The sequence below is a fragment of the Trichechus manatus genome, unplaced genomic scaffold, assembly GCF_000243295.1.
Source record: "Trichechus manatus latirostris isolate Lorelei unplaced genomic scaffold, TriManLat1.0 scaffold00051, whole genome shotgun sequence".
NCBI classification, from domain to species: domain Eukaryota; kingdom Metazoa; phylum Chordata; class Mammalia; order Sirenia; family Trichechidae; genus Trichechus; species Trichechus manatus.
This window is the reverse complement of record NW_004443987.1, coordinates 1785074-1797431: the sequence shown is the minus strand read 5'-3', so window position 1 is coordinate 1797431 and position 12358 is coordinate 1785074. Positions and strand designations below refer to the sequence as shown.

Genomic DNA, 12358 nt, shown 5'->3' with positions numbered 1-12358 from the left:
AAACTGTTTTGTTCTGTAAGCCTTCCTCTTAAGTGAGAATAACAGCACAATTGGAAGAGCGTAGTCAATGTCACTGAACTCTGTATGTAGAAATTTTTGAAACGGTGTATCTTTGGCTATGTGTATTTTCACCCAAAAAAAAAGAAAAAAAAATGTTGAGAAGTTAGAGGGTTAATATGTTGTGAGGCTGTTAACCAACGTCATAAAACAACATGTGCACTACTGTTTCATGAGAAACTATTTGTTCTGTAAGCCTTCACCTGAAGTACAATATAAAAAAAATAAAAAATAAATTTAAAAAAAAGAATAGTTCAGCTCTGGAACCCCCAAGATTTCAGGATGCTTGGGTTCAAGATGCCTATCACAGTGTCAGTTGAACGAAAGAGACCTGGGACTTTTTCTTCCCCCCTCTAGAAATCCTTGAGACTTTCAGTTAAGGTCTGAATCAAGAGAATATTCCATTTTTCCTCCCCACTTTTCTAAAATGGTAGTCCTCTGAAGCAACACCACCATACTGCCCTGGAACATATATAACTAGAATGGTTATGAAACTAGGCATACACAGTGGATTCACCCAGTGATTGCCTGTCAATCACTATGCCTTAGGATAAAATGAGATACATGTATTATGTGAATGCAGGTTTAACAATGTTTTTTATTGAAATTGTTGCTGTTGTTTGCGGTTGCAGTAATGAACCCAAATGAACTGGTGATACAATCTGTGTGGCAAACCCAGAGTTGACTTGGGACACCACAATTAAAAGAATATCATTATGGAAAGCTTCAGAAATAGTAGACTATCACAAGGTAGAGCCTGAGATGTAAATAATACCTGAATTCCTATTTTACCTAAACTTTAATGATTCGCTCAAGTTAAAAAGAACAATCCTAAGGGTTGGTTCAAGGTTTGGCTACCTCTGGAATAATGAAAACATAAATATACATGCATGCAAATGCAACTGAAAAACAAAATGTGAAAGTGTTGCCAAAATGGAACAGCAAGAATATATACATATATGTGTATATATGTATGTATGTATGTATATGGCATCCTATATGTAGGAGTGTCTTAGGATATTGCCACACATTTGCTTTAGTATACTCTCATCATTATCCAGTCTACATGGTAAATGTGTGTGTGTGTGTTAAATATGTTCCATTGGTAAGAAACACTCTCTCAGAAAAACTAGCTGCAGTCCACTGATACTGTTCCTAGAGAAATGTGACAAAAAATTAAAACAGATGTTGTTCCAGGCAGGCATAAAGTGGGAATCAATTATGACTACTTCCTTTCCTGGAGTCATTTCATTTTAGAGAACATCTAACTAAAACTCTTTCCAATAGAAATGAAAAAGCATTTCTTTGAGACGCACGACTAGTAAATGATGCATATCAGTCCGTATTCTATGACACATGGCTAATCTTCTGAGAATTAAATTGCCTGTGTTGCAGTTATATAAACGTTTAATTTTTTTTTTCATCTTTAGTCATAGTAAAGTTGCCCGGAAAGTATATTATCTCTGTGGATGTCACCACTCACCAATTAGACAAGGCAGCAGTGTACAATTGGTAGTGACCTCTACATATTATAGACTTTGACACTTGAGTTTGCTGGGGAGGGGATGGATCAGACAATTTAATAGAATCGACAGTGACTAATTTTTTCCTATGGAAAACATTTTTTTTTTGTGGATCATGCATTTTTTTCCTTCAGATTCATTTATAAAACCAAAACAAAAGCATTTAATGATGTTTACAGTGAAATGAAACAGCTGAAGACCAGCACATAATCACCATATTTTGTTTTCTCATCTTTAAGTCTTTTAGCAGTAGGGCTTCCAGCTGAGCTTGAGTGTAGCTTCTCTCAAGACATAGTCAAGCATTCTGAAGCTTCACTGAGCCTAAACACCAAGCTGAATTCATACTTCTTAACTGACAAGGAGAGGCTGTTTGCATAGCATGTTTGCATCGGTAAAACATTGAAAATGACATTTGTGCCCAAGTCTATCTGAACAGTTCCACCTTAGCTGAACTCTGTTAATGTTTTTATACCCTGGTTTATGCCTGGCACCGTTTGAAATAGCTCCTCTTGCTGAAACACGTGTGGCTGAATTCACAAAAATATTATCTTCTTCATACGTGAGGATGCTATTCTTGACATGTGCTTTAAGTTGTTTTTCCCAATAGTGGACTGTTCTACACTGAGTTGACCACATTCTCTTACCCTGAACCTTCCTATGACAAACAGCATAGATTTGAGTGGTAGCTACAGGGATTTGGTGTAGCAGTTACAAGGACAAAATGGGAAGGTTTGGTGCTTTCTATTCTCAGTAAAGAGTATTCAATCTGTGGTCAGAGAAGACAGTATGTCTCTGGGTGCAGCTAACCAGCCTGATATGAAAATAAGACCTGTTTGGTCTCTTTAGTGCTATGTTCTCTGCAACTCAATTGATCAGTTTAATTCATGTAGTAAAGCAAAAACAGGCATTTATTCCTGTTGAGAAGGCATCTGCTCATTTCCTATGTGCTCAGTACAGTTATTACTGAAGAGAATGTATGCAATATGTATATGTCGTCAGCTTTTAAAATGTCTGAAAATTATACATTCCTAGGTGATCCACTTTGGGAGAGTAAAGAAAAATCTTGCTAGCCATTAGGACATCTCAAAAACCTGTACATGCTGCTCAGATGTTAACTCAATGGACACCTTGATAATACATTCATTGCAGTAAGGTGGTACAGTGTGCCTGCAAACATTCTGGGTTCCTCAGAGTCCGCTGTTGCAACTGACATCTAACCAGCCCTTACCGTGATCAGGCATTTGAGATCCCATGGAGGTCACGCTGGTGTTCAGCACATCATTGACAGCAGTATCACAATACAGGCTCCGCTGGACGTCATGTTCACTGTCAGTCTGGTCGCTCTCCTCATGTCCACTATCCTTCAGGCTGTTGCCCTCTAAGTCCTTGAAGGTGGAGCTGCTGGGTTGAAAAAAGAATGATAACTTACAACTGTGATAGATGTGATTAAAAAAAAAAAATCTTTGAGAGCCAGGATGATGTCTGCTCTGTAGTGAGGCCAACAGTGGCTGGATTGCCCAACAAGGTAGGGGTAGGAGGAAGAGAAATTTCCGTTTATAGATAATGGGACTCAACTCAACAGAGAGGTTCCCACTATTGGGTGCTGATGCAGCTAATACTTTCATTCACTTACCCTCGATGCATTACTACAGGTGAGGTGGAAGAAGCTACAAATCTGAAAGAACCATCTCTAAAAGAATGTCATAATTTCAGTTTTTTCTCTTCTTATACAATCAAAGGAAAACAATAATAGCTAAGGTCTACTAAGGAATTACTATGTGTGAAGCACTGTTCTAAGTGCTTCACATGAATCACCTTTTTTTAATCATCACAACTCCATTTCCATTTACAGATGGAAAACTAAGGCACATGGAAGTTAAATAACTTGCCCACAGCCACACAGCTGGTAAAATCTGACAGATCTAGGACTAAACCCAGGTAATCTACCTCCAGAGCCTGGACCCATAACCACTGTACTATACTGCCTCTCCAAAGGTGGCTACTAATAAACCGTAAAAAGCAAAAATGGCATAAATTGAGATGGTGCAATTAAAATAGAAAGGATATCAGTATCAGAGAACCCAAGTCCATTCCAACTGAGAAAGATCCAAAGAAAAAGAAGAGAGGGAGAAGCTGAGAAGAGGAGAGCCTTGGTGAGTAGAAGGTAAAACCAAAGTGAGAACCAGAGAGTGAGCACCAATATAACTATAGCAGTAGTTATGCTAAGAACATGGAAATTTTCAGCTCAAGAGTTTGTGGGTAAATGTTTCTCACATTTGTTAAATAAAAAAAAAATCAATCCACCACACAATACACAAAGCATACTATCCAAGAACCCCATACTATTTCTCACAGAATAGAGAATAATACATAACGTGCATCCACAGAGGACCCACCTGCTATTCTAATACTTAGTATGAGCTATTAGAATCTGCAGCTGTGCTACATCACGGACCATAAATTATGTGTCTGAAATACCTAGTGAATGGTTGAATCCATTCCCTAGTCAGTGTGGAAGTAGCAAAGGCACACTCAAAAAAATGTGTTGTTATCTCAACAAGGCACAGTGACACTCTTATGAATTAGGACAAGCCCCAACAGACCTACTATACCTCTGAAAAAAAGGAGTCCTGTGGAGATGACACTACAAATTCGCTTGGTCTGCTCCACCTTGAACACCCTCAGGCCTGGTTCTTTGGGGCTTTGATACAAATATTCAGGATATAGGATGGAAAGCTATGCCATGGACACAATGGATACATTGTCACTCTCCACCCTCAGTCAAGAGGAATCACAGCAGGTTTTTAATATGTGACCAGCCTAGATGTGGAATGTTTGCTGCCTTGAATATGAAAAGGAAAAGATCAAGAGGGCAGTAACTGGAAAGCCATAATTATAAGAAAATGAAGAGTAGGAGAGAGTGAAGCATTGGCCTGTTTGCTAATTATTTTCAGAAAGGATAACTGAGTAGAAACTGTAGTAAAATGAAAATCACTCAACAGGCCAGCACGCTCAGCTCCTCCAAATCATGTGATGGAGCCAACTAAAACCTGTGGACCCACCAGGACACAGTCCTATTTAAAAACCAATCATTCGATAGACCTTCTACAATCAAATAGGGCAGCTGCTATTTTTTATAGGTAGAAAGGGTAAAAATAATAAAACAGTGAAGGATTAGCTACTGGTGTTTCAGATTTTTTAGCTTTATGGCACAGATTCCAGGGCTTCCTGTAAATATTAATCTCACAGTTTGAATAGATTCAAAGTTTGTTTTTAAGAAAAAATTTGGCACCCCTGCATCTCAGGAGAAAGGAAATGACCTGCCTGGATAATATATTACTGACTTCTACATTCTTATAACAAATATTAATTTTTCAACCTGCATATCTGGTATCTGAAGCATACAGGACTTTCTTTAATCCACAACATAAAACAGGCACTTTAAGCCAGATAATTCAACCCTGAATTGACTGCACTTCAGCAGTGGCCAAAACTTGCTTGATACATACGATAGTGAGGGATATAGTCTAAGAGCAATGCAGTTAATCATCCCTTAAAGCAAGGTTTCTCAACCTCAGCATTATTGACATTTTGGGCCAGATAACTCTTTGTTGCAGGGAGGGGAGCTGTCCTGTGCATTGTAGGATGTTTAGCCACTAGATGCTAGTAGCACTCCCCCGTCCCCAAGCTGTGACAACCAAAAATGTCTCCAAACATTGCTAAATGTCCCTTGAATCACTGCTGTAGATTTTTAAAACTCTATTCCTGTAACATGTTAGATTTCCAGACTGTAGTAGAAAGAGCACTGAATTTGGAGTCATTAGACCAAGTGCTAATCCTTAATCTGCCACTTTAGCTATGTGACCCTGGGACTGATATTTAATGTCTCTGAGCCTTAATAGCCTTGTCAGTAAAATGTATTCGCCAAAACCTCCTTCACAAGGTCATTCTGAGGATTCACTGAGATACTGTACATGAAGTACCAGGTACACATAGATGCTCAATAAATGGTTATTTTGTAATATTATCATTAATCCATGAAGTAATGCCTTCACTGAATTACAATTCAATATTATGCCCATGGTCTTTTGTAGGACTGATGCAGGAAATGTATTTTTAAAATGTTTCTATATCTTCTGTGAACTATAGCCAGACATTGCCCATTATGTTAATTTCTCCTAAAATTCAGGAACAGGGGAAAAAAAATGTTCTCCTCCTGTCAAATGTGTATCCTTTCCTTACTGGATAATATAATGTTTAATTGCAGTGAATTATCCCTCTGGGTGCCAGGTATCTGTCCAGCTTCTCCTAATTGGTTTTGGATCTTCACTTTCAGTTTAATCATCCTTTGTATATGCACTTTAATATTATAAACCACCTCATGGCTTTTGTGGGGTTTTTTGGGTAGGATAGACAGAAACACTAAAACAATGAAGGATTGGTTCATGGGACGAAGACTGGTAGTATGAGGATGAGAAGTTGTGTATTACTGGAAGAAAAAACAAGGGATATAAGCCCCTACCCCAACCTTGGAATAGTTGACTTGTTTAAAGATCAGTTTGCCCATCTGCCAAACTAAGTACCACTTACTCTGATCTTATAAAGCCATTTAGTGGCTTAATGAATGGATTTGTGTAAGGCAGTTTAAGACCCAGTGAGCAAGGTGCTACAAATTGTAAAGGAGCCTGGTTTAAATGGCTATTCACCCAAAACAAATAACAATTTATGCCAGGCATAAAAAATGCTGATTTCACTTGCTTTATTACCTGTGTACCTGTTGGGAGAAGAAAGACTTTTAAATCAACTTTTGTGAGACAATAAATTAGGAGTACCTATTTGCAATGGTATTGTAAATGTTAATGTTTCTATTACTGCTCTGGTGGCCAACAGAGGGACAGGTTTGTTTGAAAAACACCTAAAACAGGGCTCTGCACACAATAGTTACTCAGTTAATTCTTGATGAATGAACATTACTCAAATGCTAACCCATATGCATCCTTAAAAATATTAGAATTATTTTCCAAAAGACAGAAGAATCTGAAAGAAACTGGTCAAATCTTCCTGGTAGGTGACACCACATACGCAAGGAATGCAATATAAGAGTAAGAATGAGAAGGGAGTAAGCGTCCTATTGTAACTATATTTAAGGAACATAAAGAAGATCCCAGAGTGGGTCCTGAACCACTTGTATCACAATCACCTTGGGAACCTGTTAAAACTGGGGATTCTCTGGGGATAGAGCTAGAGACTCTGCATTTAACAAGGCTCCAGGTGATTCTAATGCACATTAAAGTTCTGAAATCACTGGCTTACAGGGAAGTTTAGTGCTAGTTTTTTTTTTTTAATAGGAAAATGCTGATGTTTTTGTCAACTTCTTTCCCCCATTCATTCAGTAAACATGTACCAAACACTTACTATATACAAGGCACCATATCAGGTGCTGCAAAACTCCAGAGCAATTTGGGTGGAAGAGGAAAGCATTATGCATGGTTTGTAAGCCAATGCCCATTTTCCTTTCCTCACTGCTTCAGTGCCTTGTTCATTTCCTATTTTCTTTGAGCGACAGCCTCATGCCCTGCTTGATATTGCTCCAAAAGCACCACAGAAGTGAATATCAGACAGTAGCACAGAATCAAGGCATGGGGAAAGGAGAGCGTTGCAGCAGGGGCAAAGCACCACTGCTGGCCTTCCTTGCTCCAAGAAGATTTTAAGGAAACAAATGTAGCAAGAGGGAAGCCCATCCAGAAGAAACTGCAGACTATCTTGACTTGTTAATCTGGAACTCTCACATAAGCTTTGGGTACACCTGCAGGTTGCAGGTGACATTCTGAAAAGAACTCCAGAAATGCAATGTTAGATTCCTCAATGCAGAAGATCATGAGAAATGTGCCATATATCTCTATCTATATATCTACACATCTCTATATCTATTATTTATATCTATCCTTTCTTTTCTCTTCCAGATCTACTCTCTACCCTTCTCGACTTTGACTTGTGCCTATGACAACCTCCTTGTCCTCTGATCTTCCACTGAGTTTTGCCAATGGAGATCAGAGGGAGGAAGGAAAGTAATGTCAAGGCATTGATTCCCCCAGCTCCTTCCCTGCAGCGTAACTTCATGACTATCACTCTGCTGACAGGAAGTCACTGTTCCTCTCAAGTCAACGTTCCCTGAACGCTCCCTTTCCTAATCCTTTCACGCGCATTTTTAGTTCCTCTACTGTTCTTAGTGCCAGAATACTTCAGTATCCCTTGTGGTTCCCTAGCTTTGCCCAAGCCTTTGTAAATGTTTCCTTTGTAAATAAATTTTCCTCAAATCATTCTAATTTGAGTGTGTCCCCTATTTCATGCAGGAACTCCAGTTGATGCAGGAGAGAACCAGAGATGGATAGTGGTAGCTGCTGTTCAACTACCCAAGATTGAGAGAGGTAAGAGAGAAAAAAAGAAATCTCTGGGAAACAGTCTGGCCAAGAAGATGAACAAATTGCTGAAGAATGTCAAAGAGAAGGGTCCAAGAAGCATCTTTGAATGAGCAGAAAGTGGAGAGGAAAACAAGTTCTCAAAGTTGGACTGCACTTGGATTGGCATTCAAAGAAACAGGAACTTGATAAAATAAAACTGATAATCAAATTCAGCATTTCCTGGCCCAGTGCTTTTTCCATGCATGTAAATAGATCTTCAAGAACTCACATACAGTGAAATCCTTTCAAACATTGCTATGAGCTATCTGAACATACTCTGCATGGTTTTATCACCTGGTGTTAAGTAACTGCTTTCTTTTCATATTTTCCACAAATTTTGCATTTAAAATTGTTAGTCCCTGGAAAAGAAGAGTACACAATTTTCCTTATATCTTCCCAGGTATTGTGCTTTGTCTAAACTCAATTGATCCCATAAGTTCCAGGGTTTTTGTGGTTTTCCAAAGCCCTTGTGGTTCCATAAACAGGACCTGGCAAAAATGCATGTCTCCTTGAGCTTTCACATATTTCCTCTTAATCAAGGTGGGCCCTGGTAGAAGCTGCTATCTTTCATTTCATGCAACATCAGGAGTCTTTTCTACCAGGAGCCCATTAAGTACAGGTTGTGGCCTTTTGTGTATATGTGGTGTCAAAAAAGCATACAATTAATCAAAATCAGAGGTTTCCAGTGAGCCCAAAGCTGCTGTGGAAGTACACATATCCCAGAAGCTAAATGATTGAACATAAGTTTTGTATCATCAATTTTCTTTCTGAATTGGATATTCAGGGCTGACTTGTGATGGTCAGGGTCCATGGGAGTTTCAGCTTTCTGTCAGGCAATGAACATCAGGCTCATGCTATCAATTTAAGCTGGTCATAGAATTTCTAGGTATCCAGAGCTGGCCCAGGGGACCTATGAGGATGAGGCAAGTCACTGTTTTTACTAGAAGTTTGCTTTTCTAAAAAAGGAGCTTTGAAAATAACAGTCCTGGAACCAGGGCCAAGATCACAGAGTAGTCAGACACTTCTGGTGGACCCTCTTAGAACAAAGACCTGAAAAAACAAGTGAATCAATTATATATGACAATTCAGGGGCCCTGAACATCTAAGGCAAAGTTGAGGAACCAGACTGAGTGGCAAGGGGAAGGAGAGATGGTTTGGAAGCAGCAGAGGAGTTGCCAGACCTGACCTGGTGAGAGCCTAAGCCCTTCAGGCCTGATCAGCTCATGGGTGAGAGGTGAGGCACAAAAGCAGTGGTGCTCAGGAGGCGCGTTTTCTGCACTGGGAGAGATCCAGGACCAGAGAGCCTGCTCGGCCACGCAGAACCGGTAAGAAGCAGCCCTTGATAGGTGAAAGATAAGTACTTGCGTACAGCCTAGGGCACGGATCAAAAAAAACTCCGTTAGGGAAAAACCTCTCTCCCATTTACCTCCCTGCTCTGCACTGGGTCTTGGACCGGCTTCAGCAATTGCCGAGTCCCCTGGGCTACAAGTAGGTTCTATCACACGCCCAGAGCCATTCTCCTGGCCTTGGAGAGTGAACAAATTAACAAACAGGGGAAAAAATAAACCGCCAGCTCCCCTAAGCCAAGAACCCAGGGTAGGCATAGCTCCTTTGCCTAGGCTCAAGAATAAGGGATCCACGGATTCTGAGAGCCTCTCCCCTTGCAGAGACCTGTGTGGGCCCATTTCAACAGTGTAGGCCCTCATTACTGCAGTACAACAGGGTATATACCTGAAATTTAACTTCAACTGCTTCAGCTGTGAAGTGGCAGGTTCGTGACATTTGACACTGCTCTGCCCATTAAGCAGGGTCTTCACCTACCCACATCAGGGGACTGAGGACTGTTGGCTCCACCCACACCACCTAGCCACCTGCAATAGGGGCCGAAGAATAAGAGGTGTCCCCCAGTCCTTACAGCCAACAGCACTGGGTGCTCATACTCCGGCTGCAAAACCCACCTACCTACGCAATCTAGGGAACAGGGACACACCTTCCTCCTGGACACTCGGGGGCGGCCATCAGCCCACTGCCTTGCTTACATTGGGTCCTCCTGCTGCAACCAGATGCCTGTGCTTACACCAATCACTGTAAGTGAGAGCCTACACCACACACTTGGTGGCTATCTACCTGGGCACCTGAGCTGAATCCATACAGGAGGACTCGGCAGACTACTGAGCTCACATACCTAGTAACAGATCTAACCACTTGGTGACAGGATATTAGAGCTTCAAAGGTGCCAATAATCAAACTAGCTCATACGAGCAGCCTATTTGGGTATATCAAAACAAAACAAGAAGCTAGGACACAGTAAGCAAACATAAGATAAATAAATATAATAACTTCCTGATAGCTCGGAGACAACAGTCAATACCAAATCACATAAAGAGGCAACCCATGATGGCTTCAGCAAGCTCCCAAAATAAAGAATCTAGAAATTTTCCAGAGGAGGAAAATTTCTTGGAGTGACCGGAGGGCAGAATACAAAAGATTAATATACAGAACTTGTCAAGAAATTGGGAAGGAAATTAAGCAAAACGCAGAACACGCAATAGAGGAAATTAAAAAGATTAGAGAAGAGCATAATGACAAATTTAACAGGCTGCGAGAATCCACAGAAAGACAGCAATCGGAAATCCAGAAGATTAACAATCAAATTTTAGAATTAGACAACTCCATAGAAAGTCCTAGGAGCAGAATTGAGGCAACGGAAGTCAGAATTAGTGACATTGAAGATAAAGCACTGGACACCAACTTATTTGAGGGAAAATCACATAAAAGGATTTTAAAAAATGAAGAAACCCTAAGAAGTATGTGTGATTCTATCAAGAGGAATAACCTACGAGTGATTGGAATACCGGAACAGGGAGGGATAACAGAAAATACAGAGAGAATTATTGAAGATTTGTTGGCAGAAAACTTCCCTGATCTCCTGAAAGATGACAAGATATCTATCCAAGATGCTCATCAAACCCCACATAAGGTAGATCCCAAACGAAAGTCACCAAGACATATTATCATCAAATTTGCCAAAACCAAAGATAAAGGGAGAATTTTAAGAGCGGCTAGGGATAAACGAAAAGTCGTCTTCAAAGGAGAGTCAATAAGAATGAGCTCCGACTACTCAGCAGAAACCATGTAGGCAAGAAGGCAATGGGATGACATACATACAGCCTTGAAGGAAAAACGCTGCCAGCCAAGAATTATATATCCAGCAAAACTGTCTCTCAGATAAGATGGCAAAATTAGGGCATTTCCAGATAAACAGAAGTTTAGGGAATTTGCAAAAACCAAACCAAAATTACAAGAAATACTAAAGGGAGTCCTCCAGTTAGAAAATTAGTAACATCAGATAACAACTCAAGACTAGAACACAAGACAAAGCAACCATATATCAACCCAGATGGGGAAGTCACAAAAGTAAATCAAAGCTAAAACACTGAAAATAGCGAAACAGATGTCAATATGTAAAAGATGACAACATTAAAACAAAAAAGAGGGACTTAAAAAATGTAGACATAGATTTTTCATGTGGAGAGGAAGTCAAGACGATATGAAGAAATAAAAGACTGGTATAAACTTACAAAAATATGGGTAAATATTAAGGTAACCACAAAGGAAACTAACAATCCTACAAGTCAAAATAAAAAACTAGAAAAACATAAAGACTCAGCAAACACAAAATCAACAACAATGAAAAAGATGAAAAGAAAATACATAAAGAAAAATGACTCAGCACAGGAAATTAACTGGAACAAATAAACTGTGAACAACACACAAAAAAAGACATCAAAATGACAGCACTAAACTCGTACCTATCAATAATTACACTGAAGGTAAATGGACTAAAGGCACCAATAAGGAGACAGAGAGCGGCAGATTGGATTAAAAAATATGATCCGTCTATATGCTGCCTACAAGAGACATACCTTAGACTTAAAGACACAAACAAATTAAAACTCAAAGGATGGAAAAAAATATATCAAGCAAACAACACTCAAAAAAGAGCAGGAGTGGCAATATTGATCTCTGACAAAATAGACTTTAAAGTAAAAACCACCACAAAGGATAAGGAAGGACACTATATATTAATGATTAAAGGGTCAATATACCAGGAGGACATAACTACAATAAATATTTATGCACCCAACGAGAGGGCTCCAAAATACATAAAACAAACTCTAACACCACTGAAAAGAGAGATAGACAGCGCCACAGTAGTAGTAGCAGACTTCAACACACCACTTCCGGTGAAGGACAGAACATCCAGAAAGAAGCTCAAAAAAGACACAGAAGATCTAAATGTTACAATCAACCAAC

The 12358-nt window shown here is 39.7% G+C and overlaps 1 protein-coding gene across 3 annotated transcripts in view; it reads right to left on the bottom strand.

Annotated features, from left to right (window-relative positions):
- Positions 1-12358, bottom strand: part of PCDH19 (protocadherin 19) — a 121621-nt gene that overhangs the window by 45818 nt on the left and 63445 nt on the right. For 2 of the 3 annotated variants that reach the window (XM_004377543.1, XM_004377542.1), the window contains one exon: positions 2809-2981. In XM_004377543.1, the coding sequence (XP_004377600.1) occupies positions 2809-2981 (173 nt within the window). The remainder of the gene's footprint in view (positions 1-2808; positions 2982-12358) is intronic. The other variant, XM_012555886.1, reaches the window with a different exon arrangement.